General features: G+C 40.3%; 1 protein-coding gene across 8 annotated transcripts; it reads right to left on the reverse strand.

The window, feature by feature from the left end:
• Window positions 1–557: 557 nt before the first annotated feature.
• GTSF1 (gametocyte specific factor 1) lies at window positions 558–17614 on the reverse strand. Of its 8 annotated transcripts, none has more exons than XM_054445203.2 (8): window positions 17490–17614; window positions 15182–15226; window positions 9086–9186; window positions 7190–7316; window positions 6658–6741; window positions 6132–6195; window positions 4661–4755; window positions 558–755 (listed from the first exon to the last, which is right to left on the reverse strand). In XM_054445203.2, the coding sequence occupies exons 2-8, from the start codon at window positions 15195–15197 to the stop codon at window positions 742–744; spliced, it is 501 nt and encodes a 166-aa protein (XP_054301178.1). In that variant the 5' UTR covers window positions 15198–15226; window positions 17490–17614; the 3' UTR covers window positions 558–741. The 8 variants fall into 8 exon arrangements, with proteins under 8 accessions (XP_054301178.1, XP_054301179.1, XP_054301180.1 ...); XM_054445204.2 differs by having other exon boundaries at window positions 17506–17540; XM_054445205.2 differs by lacking the exon at window positions 17490–17614 and adding an exon at window positions 16089–16646.
• Window positions 17615–19307: the final 1693 nt, after the last annotated feature.

Consider the following 19307-nt stretch of genomic DNA (forward strand, 5'->3'; position numbering starts at 1 on the left):
GCTTTGGGTGTTTCAGAAATCTAGGTCGTTACACACATATCCTAGGGCAGTCAGCAGGGCCTTTACACATTTAAACTCCGAAGCTTAATCAAATTTCACACACAGGTGGAAAGCACATCTCTTCTCCACAGGTACACTTCCTCCCCTCCATTCCAATCTTAATTCCTACATAATCCACACTTAGATCGACCGCTAGTACAATTTCTAGCTGGAATGTGGGGAGACAAATAAAACTACCCTAGGTTGGAAATAGGCAGTAAGATGTCCTAAAGACTATAAATAAGAATGGAGTATTTTGCTATATAAATGTTATCAATATCTTAGAGAATGGATAAACAGATGCACTGATCAGAGAAAGTCCATTGCTACAAACACTAAAAGGAATTTGGTCCATGTGTGTCAGAGAACACAAATACACAGTTACCTTTTCTAACCCGAGTTTCCTGTCTATTTCAGTTAGATCCTTTAAGAAAACTTTAAATCATTATGATTCATTAATGTGGAATTGGACATGATCTCTGATCTTGGGGCTGCAGGTACTTGACCAAACTATTAAGCAATCTATATCAAAGGTTTATTTGGAAGCTTCTGAGTATGAGGGTTCTTGCATCAAATGAGGATTCAAGGGGGGAGGAAAAAAGTGTGCTTGTCAGTTTGGAAAGTCACAGAGAGTTTACCATTCTATAATTTGATTAGAAGGAAAATGAGAACCCACTGGTGGAAGGAAGAAGCAAGAGTCTTCTAGGGTCTGGCATCTGCAAGTAAATGGAGAAAAAAAAGTTCTTAGTTTTTTTCAATGAAAAAAGCACCAACTACATCTGACAATGGGCCACACAACTATAACCCAATTAAATTATCTTGTTCTGCTGGAGGAATCTGCTGTTGTTGATGGCAGAACACCAAGTATCTTCTGATCTTTAACTCTTTACTACCATTGAGCACAGAGAAACTTGTTAATTGAATTAAAAACATTCTATACAGAAATCAATGTACACTCCTGTGTCAAGAGTTTTACAAGTGAGGAGAATATCAGGAAATTGATTCATTCAGTCAATTCTCGATTAACTTCATTTATCTTGATCTTTTTCTCACATACTGTATTTACTCATTAGTTCAAAAATAGTTTTTGAGCTTTTACAATGTACATTAGGGGACAAGAATTGGTATGATACTACCTGCTTCAGAGGTACCTGTCTAGTAAAAAGTGGAGTTGTTGATAAAAACATACATAGGATAAAACACATTAAATGCTAAGTGAACAAACCCTTGTCATGTATGTATATTCAAAAACATTTCACCCACACTTAAGTTCCTTAAGGGCATAGTCATATCTTTTATTTCTTTTGTATCCTTCCAAAGAAACTAGAGAATTCTGCAACAATAGGCATTGAAAATAATACTTAATGGCCAGGCGTGGTGGCTCCTGCCTGTAATCCTAGCTATTTGGAGGCCAAGGCGGGTGGAACACCTGAGGTCAGGAGTTCGACACTGGCCTGGCCAACATGGTGAAACACCATCTCTACTAAAAATACAAAAATTAGCCGGGCGTGGTGGCACACACCTGTAATCCCAGCTATTTGGGAGGCTGAGGAAGGAGAATCGCTTGAACCCGGGAGGTGGAGGTTGCAGTGAGCCGAGATTGCGCCACTGCACTCCAGCCTGTGTGACAGGAGCCAGACTCCATCTCAAAAACAAAAAACAAACAAACAAACACACAAAAACCCAAAACTTCATTTTTATTAAGAGGATAATGTCTGTGGCTGCTTAAGGATTCTTATCTAACCTAATTATTTTTCTGATTCCTCAGGAGTTACACAGAAAAATAAATTTTTAGTGTGTAAGGAGTTTAACCATAAAGAGTTAAGTCCCAAAGGAGAGAAGGGTCTGGTCTTAAGTTATAGACACAGAAATTTCTCCTAGATTTTCATCTTAGAGTAGCCATTTTTACTAGACAGCTATTCATATTGTTTGATCACCAGACACCTTGTATAGCATATCAGAGACGAACTCAAAATTCACCATTTATCCAGGTCTGTTCAATGTATGCTTCTCTTCCAACCCCTTTTTTTAGAGACAGGTCTCACTATGTTGCCTCAGCTAGTCTTAAACTCCTGGGCTCAAGCAGTCCCCTGCCTTGGTCTCCCAAAGTGTTGGGATTACAGGTGTGAGCCACTGTGCCCAGTCCTCCCTGCTTTTGTTTAAGACACAAGGTCTCACTATGTTGCTGAGGCTAGAGTACAGTGGCTATTCACAGGCACAGTCATGGTACACTATATCCTTGATCTCCTGGGCTCAAGTGATCCTCCTGTCTCAGCCTCTCAAGTAGCTGGGATGATAGGTGCATACCACCATACTCAATGTATGCTTTCCTGATGTACCCCAGTGCTGGTGTATCTCTTTTCCTTCTGGGACCAAATCCCATTTTCTGCCTTTCAAATGTATTTAACAATTTGACGTCAGAATCTACTAGGAAAAATGGCTGGTACCTAGAAGCAACTGATAAGTATTATTGTCTATAGCTAAGGGATGTTAACTTTTAGCATCTCTTTTCTGCTTCTTACTAGAAGAAACATCAGTTTTACTACAAAATGAAACTAACTCACAGATTTATCTGTTTCACTGTTCAGAGAGAGTGAACTGACTGGAATGCAAGAGGCCAATTATTCATTAATTCAATAAATATTCACTGAGGGCCTACTAACTGCAAAACAGTTGGGATATAATCCCATTCTCAGCCTTTATAACATTCCCTTTGCCAGAAGCAATGTGTCTGGGCAACCTCAGCTAAGACGACATTTGAAGGATCAAACTTGGCTCTGCCACAGGCACACAGGGTAACCTAAAGGAAAGGCTTCATCTGTGAAAAGTGAGAGAGATTTTGGTCTCTTCACATAGATTTTGTGAGGTTCTGCTAAATCAAATAGATAAGATCGACAGTGTAAAACTCTTAGAAACCCAAAACTTTTATTTTTTAAATTTTATTTTATTTTTGAGACATAATCTTACTCTGTGGCCCAGACTGGAGTGCAGTGGCGTGATCTCGGCTCACTACAACCTCTGCCTCCCAGTTCAGGCGATTCTCCTGCCTCAGCCTCCCGAGTTGCTGGGATTACAGGCGTGCACCACCACGCCCGGCTGATTTTTGTATTTTTAGTAGAGACAGGGTTTCACCATGTTGGCCAGGCTGCTCTCAAACTCTTGACCTCAAGTGGTCTGCCTGCCTTGGTCTCCCCGTGCTGGGATTACAGGCATGAGCCACTGCACCCGGCCAGAAGCCCAAAACTTTTAAGTGCTCATTAAAAAGAGTATGAATTTTTTGATGAGTGTTAAACTGTAGTGCACAGGGAATGAATTGCAGAGCAGTGAAACACAGCTCTCTGATTAATCTCAGTCCATTAAAAGAGGCATGATAGATGTAGAATGCAACTTTGATAAAAAAACAAAGGCAACGTATACTAATGTTAGAGAAAACAACTTGGCATGGTAACAGAATTCTAATTTAACCATAAATGCCTGTTCATTAGAGTGTAAAGCCATAATAGAGGCTATACACTTAAAAAACACATGCACACACAAAGCTTTAATTTGGTACCATAATCTGAAAGAAAATTGGACCCAAATTGCTTTATGTCCAGTTAAATCTTGCTACCATCTGAAGAGATGGTGAAAGAAAACTGAAACACTTACTTGATGAGATAGGTATTCAGTTACTGTGCATTTCCATCTACAAGTAGAAATATTTCAAAATAAATACACCATGTCAATTGAAATTCACTCCATCCCCTATTCTTACTAAACACAAATGACTTATTCCTGCATATATTGAATTATAACATAAAAGTAGAAGAATTTAATATTAGTAATCAGATTTCATTCAAGAGCATGGGAAAAGAAAATAGACCTTTACCTATCAAGCCTTTTGACGTATAATTTGGTGACTTCGTTTTTTGGGAAATGCAAGTATCCAGGGAGAAATGTTTTAAAGTGAATCCTCTAGCCACCTAAAAATTAGCTCAAACAGTAGCACAGACTGAAATCAAGAGAATCTGAATCTAGGGGCAACATTGGAAAAGAAAGTTTGTATTAAGTAAAAATGACAGTATCTTGGGTGTTCCCTATGTGGAAATTTCATGATGATGGTAATATGATGCAAATTTAGTACTTGTTTACCCAGCATGACCTCTGAAGTCTGGGGAGGACATCTGAATACCATTCTTTATGCTGGTTCTTATGACTTATGACTTTCATTTTCTCTCTACTCATTTCCTTTTAGGCCCTCACAATCCAATTTCTGATCCCAATTCCCTACTGATATTATGCCTTGAAAGAAATCAGGGATGACTTCCTCCTAGCCCAAATCATCAATCTTTTTATTGGCTCCCAAATTTTCTCGTGGTATTTGATGTCAGTGGTCACCCCATTTTGAAAATATTCTTTTGGCTTCTGTGATCTTACACTTTCCTGTTCATAATTTCTTGCTCCTAACCAGGGTCAGTAAGGTGAACTGAGTAAGGTGCTTAGGGCATAACATTTAAGGAGGCACTCACTTTAAGGGTCATGGAAATGCAAGGTGTTCAGACTGAACACATCTGAATAATCAAGATCAATTGTATTTAGCACAATGAAAAGAGTAAAACTATTTTGTCTGTATTTCACTTACTGTTTTTCCATGGCAGAACATACGGCAGAGATTTGGGAACTCGCATGCCTGAAGCCAGGTTATTCTTATGTTCCGTAACTATGTTGCTTGCAGGACTGCAAAAAGATGAATTTGGCTATGTCGGCAGATCAGTATCATTCAAGCAGGCACACGTAAGATAATCAAAATGTGTTTTTTGTAATTTGGGGAAAAACAACAACCTACATTCATCTGAAATGTAAACACATTTCCATCAAAACGTTCCAGCAATTAGAATGATTACCACTTACTTCTCTGGAAAGCTCCCTGTTCTGTACAGGCATTAGGATGGGTCTAACCATTTTCATTTTCTAGAAATTGAGATAAACAGCAATGCCATCTACTGTTCAGCTGTATGACAGGCTCATCAACTCACTCAATAAACATAAGAGATAAAATAAAGTGCTAAGGCAACCAAACCAAAAGCAGCAAATCTTCAACTGAGGTAAAATTAAAAGTTGTAGCCAATGGAATTCATTTTAAGTTTTTATATCTTAGTGCACATAAAATAGTATACACTTAAAATTATTTACTGACCTCAGTAGTTAAAAAGTAAAAATTTGACAAGCATTCTGTTTGGGGAAAAAAGTGAAGTCTAGCATCTTATTCCTTCATTTCCTAAGCCAGAAATATTCTCATTTGGGTTTGAAACTTGATCTTCCAAGGTTTGAGTATTGGTGTTAATGAGAAATAGTTTCATTCATTTTTATTTTACTTTGGACAAGGACTCTTTCTGTCACCCAGGCTGGAGTGCGGTGGCATGATCATGGCTCACTGCAGCCTCGACCTCCTGGGCTTAAATGATCCTCTGGTCTCAGCCTCCCAAGTAGCTGAGACTATAGGCATCCACCACCATGCCCAGCTTATTTTGTTTTTATAAATTTTTTTGTAGAGACAGGATCTTACTGTGTTGCTCATGTTGATCTTCAACTCCTGGCCTCAGTGATCCTCCCACCTTGGCCTCCAGGTATGAGCTACTCTGTGCCTGGCCAGAAATCTTCTAGTTTTCAATTAGAGCTGGGCATGATGGCTCAGGCTTGTAATCCCAACACTTTGGGAGGCAGAGGGGGGAGGATCACTTGAGGCCAGAAGTTTGAGACCAGCCTGGGCAAAAATAAAGAATTAGCTAGGTGTGGTGGTGGATCCCTGTAGTTCTTGCTATTTGAGAGGCCCAGGGGGATCGCTTGAGGCCAGGAGGCAGAGCCTGCAGTGAGCCATGATCATGCCATTACACTCCAGCCTGGTTGAGTGTATCCCTTATGATTGGCACAAAGCACATGACCTTTAGGAATCAAGGAATAAATATGAAAAAATGCCAAAACAATATCTAGACTAAACTACCATTAAGGAACATCATTAAATAAAGTGGTCAATTCATGCTCCGGTGGCTTCTCTTGGTAACAGAACACTCTGATTTTGGCAGGCAATGCTGGGATAAGACTATTTCATTTACCTGTTGTTGTCAGAGTAGTGAGTTGTGCCCCAGACAAATGGGGTGCTGGTCTGCTCCCACAAATCTGTCAAAGGAAGCAAAACATAGTTTGTGGTACTACTAGATAAGACACCAGCAGTTCATGTTGGTTGAATTTATAAGATGGGAAATAATACCTAAGTTTTGCAGAAGCAAGTAAAAATTGATCAAGTATCCTGCCTAAGTGACACAGTAGCAAGAATTGAAGAATATAAACACAAGCAACATAAATAATAATAAACGTGCCTAGTAACAATCAAACACAGATGGTACAACACAATTTATGGAAAAAAACAGACGTAAAGAAGTACTTTTTCCAATCAAGAGGGATTGGTTGTTTCACGTGTCTGCACAGCAATACAAATGTGCTCGTTTTGGGGCCCAATAAAAATAATAAGGCATTCTGAACAACATGGTATGTTCATAAAAAAGGAAAATCTTCCTTCTGTCTTAAGCAAATGACTTGAGATTTAGACATTGTGAAGAAAAAGATGTAGAGGCAGCTCACCTTTATCCCAGTCTTCATCACAAGGAGGGCACTGCCAAGTGCTCTCAGCCAGAGTCTCTTGTCTAAGGCTCCTGGTTTGGTTGACTGCGAGACAATAAAGATGGGACATAAGAGGGGGATTTTGCCAAGTTATTGTGTTCAAAGGGGCTAGTAGCTTAAAAGGTTGCAAGGGTAGCCTGTTGGGTCTTTATTTCTGAAAAATGGATAGTATAAAAGCTAAAAGAGGGATCTTATCTCTTTGCTGACAGAAGAAAGAAAAGCAGAAACAAAAATGTTTACCATATTTATGGCAAAAAAGATTTATTTTTAGATGAATTATTAGTAAAATGAACCAGGCTGTTCAGGAGACAAAACAGTATGACATGTACAATCTGACAATCTATTGTATCAATCCATGATACAAATCTCAAAGGTGGAAAAGTATTGTTCTTCTGAAACACTGAAAGCCAAAAATCAAGCTGACAATCTAGCATAATACAAATCTGAAGGAGCTACCCTCCAGTACTGAAATATTTTAGATACTGAGTCTTACCAACATCTTGCTCAATACAACTTCTGTCATCACAGCTTGAGATATGATGACTAATTTCAGCTCGAGGAACCTGGTGGCGAGCATTGAAGGGACAAGTAGCCAATTTGCTTGCAACATCAGGATGATTCTGTGGAACCAAAATTAAGGGATCTGTCAGTTCTTTGGATCTCTTAAAGTGAACAGGGAGTAGCTAAGCCTTATTCTACAAATGCCTCCTCTAAAATTCCTCAATAAACTTCTGGCTTAACTATAACAAGTAAACTCATAGTAAAAAACTAAGAGGGAATTATTTATTGTTTTTATAGACAATTACTTCAAAATCATCAAAACATAAGTCTTTTTGTTATGATTGTAGAGACTGACAACACAGATATTGTTGGCTAAACAATGAATTTAGGATTGGGTATTTGAATGACATCTTTCCCCCATTTATTTCTCAGAGTCACATGATTCAGGCAGCACAGCCCGTAATGAGAGAGCTCTCTGGATGTCTTTGAAAGCTGATATTCAAGATGAATAGTAACACTAAAATACACTCTTAGTCTGCATTGCAGTAGTGTCCCTGCTATTGCAATACAATAGTGCTGGAAAATAGCTGTTGGAAGGGAGCCGCAGAAGAGGCAAACCAATAATTTTTCAGATTAACACAGTGACGCTTACTTAACGTAATGATGCCTGAAATGAATCTCTGAACAATTTGACCTTTATTTCAGCTATTTCACTAAGGAAAAACCCAAATGATAGAGTCTACTTTGCTGACCAAGTTCCTTATTTTAAAACAAAACAAAGGGTTTAGTATCACCTATATCCTATGGCAAATATAGCAGCAATTAAGAAATTTATTAGGAAAAAAAAGATATGTCATAAATGAAACTCGGAAAAGTAAAAATAATATGAAGAAGGGAGAAGCCTGGAAAAATATATAGGTGTGAGAAACTTGCAGGCATCGCCGTCATTTTCATAAGTGGTATCAGGCATTCAATACAAAGGTTTTGTGGCCAAAGATTAAGAACATTAGAAGAGAAGAGTTATGATAGTGTCTTTTTTATCACTTGGCTCCATTTGGGAAATGTTTGAGAGCCTAGAGGGGACAATGTTGTAGTGGTATCTGCTGATCCATACTGTCCAGGTTTAATGTTAAGGGATCCTTGCTCTCGAGATTAAAAGGAGCTGGAGAAATAATAAAGATACATGACGTTTCCAGAATTACAAGCACTTTTTAAAGGATGTTAAAGCTGAATTGTATGCAGTTTGGATTAAATACCTCAATTGTTTTCCAAGCATAAATTCTAGCAGAATTTTGGCTTCTGTATCAGAATTCTAACAACATTGTCAAAATTTCTCAATTAAGGTAGCATGAAAGTAGTTTATATCAGCTAAGTCTATACAAGAGTGACCAGAAAGAAAATCCTTATTTATTATTTTTTTAAAGATGTTTATTGTTGAAACTTGGAGATACAGTTATTTTTAGGAATAATTTTTCTTGGGCTAACTTCTAGCTGTTCAAGCTCTAAAATTTCTAAACAAAATAATCATAAAAAGTGAATTATAGCACTCAATCATTGTTAGGCCAATGAATACATCAAATTTACAAGATAGGCAGGATTTCTCATTGTTAGCCAAAATTCGTCTGTTTTACAAAGGGTGAGAAGACTCTAGAGATGCTGTTTATAAAGGGTTCTTTGTCAATAGTTAACGGGAAGAAAACCAAAACCAGAAAAAATTTATCCTAAGGAATCAACAAATGCCTTTCTATAAATGTTGGTATTTAAGAGAGGTAGATTCCCAAAACAATTCTGGCAATCAATTAAAACATGATAAAATTATTTGATATTTATAAAATACGGCCTTTTAAAAGAACTCAGGAGGGTGTTAGAGGGAAAATTATGACCCTACCTTTCTGCACTTGATAAGATGATAAGGAAACCTGCAAGCCCTGATTTGATGGTTTTTGTCATACGGGCATTGCAATAGCTTCTCAGGGTCCAGGGAGTCGGCTGAAAGAGAGAAGTATTTCAGTAGGTAAAACGATAACAGGCCCTTGTAAAACTACAGCATTCCAGACACACTGGATTTTTTCAAGAGACTCTGTAATAATAGAACAATATAGTCTAAAGAAAACTTGGATTAAAAAAAAGGGTGACTACACATTTAAAATATTTCTGAATTAAGCTTAGTAAGTTCAGCAGAACCAGAAATCTCAGGGTGAAGTCTCAGTTTCATATTGAACTGAATATATTGTTTTCGTTGCTGGTTACTCTCATTATAAAACAAAAAGTTAAATAAAATGTCATCCTCTTTTCCTTTTCTAAAAGTGCGAATTCAGGGTTATTCCTATTCTCTAGCTAGTCTACCCAGAGCCTCCCAACCAGTATGCTGCAGTTGAAATGGATTGCTGGTGTGCTAATACACTGATTTGGGGGCCCACGGCTAGTTCAAGTCATCCCCTACCCCCCATTTCCACAGGCAAGTTGGGGGTAGTTAATCCCCTTCACTACCATCTTTATCTATTACTAGTATCCTGTGACATGAAAAAAGTTGGTAAGCACTGCCCTATATCAGTTATATGTTTTATGGAAGCTTGAAAAATATTAGTGGATAGATTTCTTTTTCATCTGTCTGCTTTAACTTACTCCTATAAGTAGTTCCCAATCTTGGTTACTCTAATTACCTCTCAAATGAAACCAATACTGTTATCAGACAGGTAGTTTTTACTTTTCATATTTTGGAACACACGTGAGAACAAAACAGAGAATTCTTTAATCTAGTGACTACTACATTAGCCAGCTAAAAAAATAGAACAATGTGCAAAAACAGAACCTCCTGAGGTTAAGACAACTGCAGACATATGGAACTGCTGTGTGAAAGAAAGCCCCTAACCTATAAAATGCTATTTAAAACAACCCTTAGGCTATACAAGATGCCCAGGCTGAGCCCCAAATTTTAACAAGCCTGGTTAAGGAAGGGAAATTAAATGGTTAAGCACATTCTGGTATATTATGAAGAGGCAACCTAATAAATTGCTCTTGCCACCCCTGAAGGCAATGATAAAAGTGAAATAAGATAAACAATTCACATTTGATAAGAAGCTTATAAACCAGGAGACGGCTATGAAAATCAGAAGCCAGTGGGGAATTGAAACAGACAGTTTCACTGGAAGAGTGGTAAACATGGAATAAATTGCCAACCATGATCGTGATGCAAATGAGCCAGAAAGGTGACTTGAAGGACAGAATGAATAGGAAGGAAAAGTCTTAAAGGACAGGCAGGCTTATTATGCCAAAGAGACTCTTCTTGACCAGCAATGTTTTCATATTTCTGAAGCTTCAGGACAACCAGGGAGAATTTACAGATGAAATTCTTGTTAGTTTCCCCTCATTTAATCCATTCCCATCACTAGCAAATGTTAGGCCATGTCAGCAGCTGATAGACTGGGTGGTACCTTATGATTCATATATATTATACTGCCCATATAGTAGCATATGTCAGAGTTGATAATGAGAGCTTCTCATTGTAATGCTTTACTTCCTGGTCTCCAGCACTTTAGGTCAACTTTAACCTGGCTTTCTAGATTAAAAAAATTTTTTTGATTTAAAAATTTTTTTTTTTTTTTTTTTTTTAGACCGAGTCTTATTCTGTTGCCCAGGCTGGAGTGAAGTGGTGCGATCTCGGCCCATGGCAACCTTCGCCTCCCGAGTTCGAGCGATTCTTGTGCCTCAGCCCTCGGAGTAGCTGGGACAAAAATCTTTAACTGTGATTAAAAACACATACAAAATTTACCATGTTAATGAATTTTAAGTATACAGTTCAATAGTGTTAAGTATTAATATATTCCTATTGTTGTGCAACTAGTCTCCAAAAGTTTTTTGTTTTACTAAACTGAAACTCTATACCCATTAACCATCAGCTCTCCATTCCCCACTGCCCCTAGCTCCTGACAACCACCATTCTACTTTTTGTTTTGGTGAGTTTGACTAGATACATCATATATGTGAAATCATAGTCTTTTGCTTTTTGTGACTAGCCTATTTCACTTAGCCTAAGGTCCTCAAGGTTTATCCATGTTATAGCATGTGACAGAATTTCCTGTGTGGTTTTTTTTTTTTTTTTTTTTGAGACAGAGTCTCACTCTGTCACCCAGGCTGGAGTGCAGTTGCACGATCTTGGCTCACTGCAACCTCCACTGCCTGGGTTCATGCGGTTCTCCTGCCTCAGCCTCTTGAGTAGCTGGGATTACAGGCATCCACCACCAAGCTCAGCTAATTTTTGTATTTTTAGTAGAGACGGGGTTTCATCATGTTGGTCAGGTTGGTCTTGAACTCCTGACCTCAGGTGATCCACCCGCCTCGGCCTCCCCAAGTGCTGGGATTACAGGTGTGAGCCACCACACTTGGCCATTTCCTTTATCTTCTATCTTGCAATTTGCTTTTTTTTCTTTTCACTTAATATATCTTGGAGTTCCTTCCAAGTCAGTACATATAAGAAATATTTCACTGCTGCATATGGATGTATCAAATTTTTGATTTTCTTAATTAGTGGACATTTACATTGTTTCCAGATTTTTTTTTTTTTTTGAGACGGAGTTTCATTCTTGTTGCTCAGGCTGGAGTGCAATGGCGCAATCTCGGCTCACTGCAACCTCTGCCTCCCGGGTTCAAGCAATTCTCCTGCCTCAGCCTCCCAAGTAGCTGGGATTATAGGCACCTGCCACCATGCCTGGCTAATTTTTTTGTATTTTTAGTAGAGACTGGCCAGGCTGGTCTCAAACTCTCGACCTCAGGTGATCCACCTGCCTCAGCCACCCAAAGTGCTAGGATTACAGGTGTGAGCCACCGCGCCTGGCCCAGTTTTTACTATTATATACAATGCTGTGACTAACAATCTGGTTTATTCTTTTCGCATGTATGAGTATTTCTTTTCTTTTTTGAGACACAGTCTCGCTCTGTTGCCCAGGCTGGACAGTGCAGTGGTGCGATCTTGGCTCATTGCAACCTCTGCTTCCTGGGTACAAGTGATTCTTGTGCCTCCACCCCCCAAGTAGCTGGGATTACAGGCACATCTGTCTAATTTTTTGTATTTTTAGTAGAGACAGGGTTTTGCCATGTTGGTCAGGCTGGTCTCAAACTCCCAGCCTCCTGTGATCTGCCCACCTCAGCCTCCCAAAGTGGTGGGATTACAGGCATGAGCCACCATGCCCGGCCAATGTATGAGTATTTCTCTTGGATAAACACCTAAGAGTATTGCATTGAAGTGTCTGTGCATTAAAAGTTGTAATAAATACTATCAAACTGCTCTACAAATTTTTGTCTGGCTTCCTGGGAATATAATTTACTTTGGAAAACAAAGTAGGTCTATTTGACAAGCTTCCTCTAAAAGCACAGACTCAGCTGTTACTCAGATTTGGGTAGGGACCAGAACCCATGGTGAGAAATGGAGAAAACTTCATGGAAATAAGAAACTAGGCCTGACAAAAGTATCATCAGCTAAGAGGTACAGTCCAAAGAGAGAAGACAGAGATGTTCAGGAATCTGTAAGATTAAGCTGGAAATCCAGGTCAATTTGGGAAAATATAGTCTAAGGCAGTGTTTCTCAAACTTTAACATATTCTCCAGGTGTTACATCACTTAGGGACGGTGTTAAAGTGCTGATTCTGATTCAGTAGGTCTGGGATGAGGGCTGAGATTGTCCATTTCCAACACACTCCCAGGTGATATTTAAGAAAAAAAATGTGGCTGAAAAAAGTAACGAAGAAGTAAGAGACAGAAAGGGGAGACGTTGTTTTCTAATTTAATAGAGAGTAGTATGCTTCCAAGAATAAGTGTATATATACCATACAGGGACTTTACATTCTTCTTTTTTCTTTTAAGTTTTTTGGGACGGGGTATCGGTCTGTCGCCAGGCTGGAGTGCAGTGGCGTGATCTTGCTTGGCTCACTGCAACCTCCACCTCCTGGGTCCAAGCAATTCTCCTGCCTCAGCCTCCCAAGTAGCTGGGACTACAGGTGAGTGCCACCAGGCCCAGCTAATTTTTGTATTTTTAGTAGAGACAGGGTTTCACTATGTTGGGCAGGATGGTCTTGATCTTTTGACCTTGTGATCCACCTGCCTTGGCCTCCCAAAGTGCTGGGATTACAGGCATGAGCCACTGCGCCCAGCCTTCTTTTTTCTTTTTAAGAGACAGGGTTGGCCGGGTGTAGTGGCTTATGCCTGTAATCCCAGCACTTTGAGAGGCTGAGGTGGGTGGATCACTTGAGGCCAGGAGTTCGAGACCAGCCTGGCCAACATGGCGAAACCCCATCTCTACTAAAAATATAAAAATTAGCCAGGCGTCGTGGCATGCTCCTGTAGTACCAGCTACTCAGGAAGCTGAGTCAGGAGAATCGCTTGAACCCAGGAGGCAGAGGTTGCAGTGAGCTGAGATCGTACGCACTCCATCCTGGGTGACAGAGCGAGACTCCTCTCAAAAAAAAAAAAAAAAAAAAAAAAAGACAGGGTCACCCAGCCTGGGGTGCAGTGGTGTGATCATAACTCACTGTAACCTCTAACTCCTAGGCTCAAGTGATCCTCCTGCCTCAGCTGCCTGAGTAGGTGGGATTACATGCATGAGCCACTGCACCTGGCTCAGGAATTTCACATCTTAAGTAAAAACACTTTAAGAAGGCTGGGTGTGGTGGCTCACGCCTGTAATCCCAGCACTTTGGGAGGCCAAGGCAGGTGGATCACAAGGTCAGGAGTTCAAGACCAGCCTGGCCAACATGGTGAAACCCGGTCTCTACTAAAAATACAAAAATTAGCTGGGCATGGTGGCACGCGCCTATAACCCCAGCTACTCAGGAGGCTGAGGTAGAAGAATCGCTTGAACCCGGGAGGTGGAGGTTGCAATGAGCCGAGATCGCGCCACTGCACTCCAACCTGGGTGACAGAGCAAGACTCTGTCTCCAAAAAAGGAAAACTTTAAGAAAAATTAAGGGGCAGGGGATCCCTTTTCTCAAAAGTGTGGTCCTCAGATCAGCATCACCTGGTAACTTGTTAGAAATGCAAATTCTCAGATACCAGACCTTTTGAATCAGAAATTCTGCAGGTGGGACCCAGCAATCTGGTTCAACAAGCCTTCCAGGTGATTCTGCTGCATGTCAACAAGTTTGAGAAGTACTGTGTTCTAGATATTTAATAAAGATTATTTCTATGTAGTTTCTGTATTTTGGAGATATAGCTCTCCATTGGACTCTTCCTAGAGGGTAGAATGGGACTGAAATATCCTTTAGTTGGAACTTTTAATTATAATGAGATTCTGAACAAGACAGCAAAGTAGGAAGAAAAAGTAGGTACTGTTGACAAGTTTTATCCACGGGCATAAACTCAGATATTCCTCAAATTTAGTCAGAGCCTAGAAATCAGAGCCTGTGGTGTCATGTAGGGTACTAGGTATAAACAATATAGACGACTCTGGTTCTGACTCTGTCCCTAACTATGTAAACTTGGGCAAATTAATTAATCTAGGTTGCATTGTCTCTGTTGTAATAGATGATTTTTCAAGTCCCTTTTGGTTCTACACTTGTATGATTCTAGGTGCTGGCTCTGCTTTGATTTCTTGGGCCATCTAAGGTTCCTGGATCACTTGAGAAATAAGAATCCTTCCCAGATTTCTTATCCTAAAAACTAATGTACATCAAATTTATTATATATTATTCCTCAAAATAGAAAGTAGAAGTAACTATCCCTGTGTCACACATACAAGAAGGTGAAGTCCTGCCTCATTTAATAGTTTAACAAAGGTGTCCTAACTGTGGCCTTTTCAAAGCTTTATGACTTCTCATACCTCTTTTCTTAATTTTCAAGTATCTTATTTCAAATTTGGGCAATGCCATACAGACTTTTCCTCCTTAGCAGTTGAGAAGTCCAACTTCTTCCCAGCACACTAAAAGTCTTGTCAGATATAAAACTATATGTAAATGATTTAACTTATTTTCTAAAAGCAACAAGGAGTACATACTGTAAGTTTCTTCCATGTTGGAAATGAAGAAGCTGAATCCAAGTGCTGGAAAAAACAAAAGTGTGATTCAGGAAATCAGAAATAAAATGTATCAAAAGGTAACCCTAAGAAGAGGAGTCACTTCTGGATTTCAAACTACCCAAGTTCAATATAAGAAACCCTTACTCTCCCCACTCCCCCCAATATTTTCTTCTCTTTAAAGCATTCTTCTTGGAATCATTTTAACATCACGGCCTAATTCACATTCTTGGAATAAATTCTAGGGCCTACCAAATAGTTAAGAAAAACCAAACATAACTCTTATAGTTCAAATTTAAGCTGTATTTGGGTGACAAGATGTCTACCTTAAGTGCTATTACTTAAGTGCCTGTCACTGTTTAGCATCTATTAGGGTTTGACACTATTAATATAATAGTGATTATAATATAAATATTAATATAATATTTAACATTAGAGGGGGCAAGTCAAGACCCCAAGAATACTGTCATTTAAACTTATGCATGAGGGCCGGGTGTGGTTGCTCACACCTGTAATCCCAGCACTTTGGGAGGCTGAGGCAGGAGGATCACTTGAAGCCAGGAGTTTGAGACTAGCCTGGCGACAAAGCAAGACTACGTCTCTACAAAATACAAAACACCCCCCCCCAAAATAAACAAACAAACAAAAAAACAAACTTAGCCAGGCATGGGGGCACATGCCTGTAGTCCCAGCTACTCAGGAGGCAAAGGCAGGAAGATCACTTGAGCCCAGGAGCTATGAGGTTTGTGCCATTGCACTCTGGCCTGGACAATGGAGTGAGATCCTGTCTTTAAAAAAAACAAAAAACCCCTTATACATAAACACAGAAATAACGTTCTACTATAAAGCTTTCCTCTTGGGTTCTTAAAAATACAGATAGGCAGGTTACCAGTCTTGTTCCTCTCTAGGACCTGGAAATGCAGGAAGTCTTCGACAGACAGTATACACTTAACCCTTCCAATATGCTTGGAAACACTAGTTCACCATTTTCATGACTTTTCTTAAACACGATCAGGAAGGGCCACACTAACATTGTCCCTTTTTCTAGTGAGGTTTCACCTCCTCTCGTCCCAATCTTCAGTGCTAAAGTGGCAATACTTTAAGCTTCTCCAATTAATACTCATTCCCTATACGCACTGAGGGAAAACCTCTGAATGTTAGGACTCAAGAACTGTCCATATTATGGATAACAGAGTCACAAGAGAACAAATCTGTAACAGGAATGTGAAATTAAAAGAGAAATGGTTTCATAGTTTGAATCCTCTTCTATTAGAAATCTCTTCTATTGAGCACTGAGACTAAATAAATTTATTATTGTGGGAAAAACCTAAATTTATATAAAACCATCCCCATACGAAACTTCTGAAAATTGTCTGTCTCTAGAGCATGCTCTCCTTTGGCCCCTCACACAATTCTACACTCCTCACCACCCCTCCCCCCATTCTATGACATAAGCAGCGTTGGAACCTATGATAGGAAATACAAGTGATCAGCCAGAACTCTAGTTTTTTTGCTGCAGAGCCCATTTGTTAATGACAATCATTAGTGAATTTGTCTTAAAAATATTTTTCATGTTCATGTTTGGATCAAGAAATCCCCACCATCTTTTCGGACATATTTCACTTATACATAGTTACTTCATACTTTTTCATTAAAAATAAGTTTTGGAAGGAAGAACCAAGTATGTTTCTTGATTTTAAGTGATGAGCACCAGATTCAGCAGCTTGTAGGAAGCCAACCTATTCTTCCCGGACAAAAGGACGAATTACAGTACACTAGGGGCACTGGAATTCACAGTACCATCACTTAGCCGTGTCCGTTTTAAGTATCTTCCGCATCAAACTGTTAACGGGATTCTTTACCTTTTCCCTACTACTAGGTGAAATAGACAAGCTACGCCGGAAGCAATCAAGTTTAGGGGGATGGATGTAGTCGGCGGCTATTGGTTAAACGCTTAACAGAATTCCGGGCCTTAGTAAAAGAATAATTTTTCTTCCTTTAAACAACAACAACAAAACAACAACAACAAAATCACAGTAGACTTAATCAAAGAGATTAAATAAGAGCAAGTGGGGGAGGTGGTTAACTTAAAAAAACGTAGAAAAGGCGCCAAGGAGGCCCTCGAGTGGGCGATGCAGCGAAACCGGTTGGTAGCCAAAATAGCTGCATTGAGAGCCCACAAGGCTGAAGGCTACCGACAGAAAAGCGAAAAGAGGATATTAGAAGGTGAAGGTATCCCGGTACGCAAAAGAGGAATTGTTTAGAGGCGCCCCGGGATGCCTTTCCTTACCTCGGTGGACACACACCTTCCTCACAGTCACCTTCCTCCCACGCACGCCCCAGCAACGGCCACTTCCGGCGCCTAACGTTGGGAGGTGGGGCGAGGGGCCAGTACTTCCTGTGACTTGCAGTCTCGGCTCTGGCTGAGTGTGGGGCAGGGTGGATCAGCTGTGGAGCTCACCTGTGAGCCACTAGGGTCAGCTCCCTGATGACCCTTTCCCACGAGGATATCCTCCTTGGGCACCCCATGTTTGGGCCCATCCTCCCCTGGCCCCCAGAACAACAGTGGCCTTGAGAGGGTGGAACTCGCATTTCTTTCCCCGGGTTTTGTGGCGGCCATCTTAGAAAAGGCAGATGAGCACTTAGAAATGGGCACCTGGGCTTACCTCAGGAGTTCAAGACCAGCCTGGCCAAATGGTGAAACCTCGTCTCTACTAAAAATACAAAAATTAGCTGGGCGTGGTGGCGGGCGCCTGTAATCCCAGTTACTTGGGAGGCTGAGGCAGGAGAATTGCTTGAACCCGGGAGGCGGAGGTTGCAGTGAGCCGAGATTGCGCCACTGCACTCCAGCTTGGGCGACAGAGTGAGACTCTGTCTCAGAAAAAAAACAAAAAAGGGCACCTGAGGGAATGGGACTGATGGGACTGGTTAGAGGTGAGGAGCTGCCTAGAAAGAAGCTTTGTTTGTGGAAGTTGTCTAGATAGAAAGGTAATTTAGATTTTGAGGGAAGAGAAGAGGAATTATAAAGGAGATAGGCAGTGCAGCCACAAAACAATCACCAAGGACAGGAATTTTGTGTCTGGCTGTTCTTGTTTAGAATGTGTTGAAAAATCCCAAAATTCAAAAGGCAGTAACTATCTGAGAATGCTTGGTTGTTGCTGTCTGATGAAAGCGAGTTTTAGAGTTGGGGAGAGAGCTCAATGAAGAGTTGGAGAGGACAAGAAGGCTGGAAGGTTATAACTTGATAAGGGAAAACCAAACGTAGTGTGAGGCTTTGTTCTGGGGAAAAAAAGTGTAAGCTGCAGTTCTTGTCCCCAAAGTGGATGAAAGGTTTAATAGCAGTACGAAAAATGCCAAAAAAAGTGGTAGAGACTGTAAATTCCTGTAAGGAAAAAAATTAATGGGGCCTGAAATGACCTGGGAAGGCATTATAGAGAAAAGGGACTTGTAGCCTTTGAAGGTTAGACAAAAAAAGGAAGGTGTTGACACTACAAGTAGATCTGGTGGTAATATTTCTCAAAACCAAGAAGTAAAAGATGTGACAAAACATTCTGTGCTGTTCAAGGTGTAGGAGGCAGTCTGGGAAATTAGTCTGGGCAGTGAAATACTGGGATTTCTACAGCATTTCAGTGGTGTAGAGCCCAAATAGGACTTGAGAGGACTACCCTGACAAAAACTGAATGTAGCTTTAGTAAAAAGGATCAGTGGGGCATTTTCTTTTTCTTTTTTTTTCTTTTTTTGAGATGGAGTCTTGCTTTGTCGCCCATGCTGGAGAGCAGTGGCATGATCTTGGCTCACTGCAACCTCCGCCTCCTGGGTTCAAGTGATTCTTCTGCCTCAGCCTCCCAAGAAGCTGGAACTACAGGCACTACCACACCCGGCTTTTTTTTTTTAAAGTAGAGACGGGGGTTTCACCATGTTGGCCAGGCTGGTCTCAAACTCCTGATCTCAGGTGATCCACCTGCCTTGGCCATCCAAAGTGCTGAGATTACAGGTGTGATCCACTGTGCCGGGCAAGGGACGTTTTCGTTTTACATGATTAATCTGTGAGCGTCTATTGTTGTTACTCCCTCTGCAACCCCTCCCCCCGACCTTTTTTTCCTACTAG

This window comes from Pongo pygmaeus, chromosome 10 (genome assembly GCF_028885625.2).
Source record: "Pongo pygmaeus isolate AG05252 chromosome 10, NHGRI_mPonPyg2-v2.0_pri, whole genome shotgun sequence".
NCBI lineage: Eukaryota > Metazoa > Chordata > Mammalia > Primates > Hominidae > Pongo > Pongo pygmaeus.

Excerpts from the sequence above, each read along its gene's own strand:
- GTSF1 (XM_054445199.1), bottom strand. Across the intron at positions 7,317-9,085 it reads ATCTTATCAAGTGCAGAAAG|AATCATCCTGATGTTGCAAG; the intron begins GTAGGGTCATAA and ends TTGGTTCCACAG. Across the intron at positions 4,053-4,660 it reads TGTTCTGCCATGGAAAAACA|ATTCAGATTCTCTTGATTTC; the intron begins GTAAGTGAAATA and ends TGTTGCCCCTAG.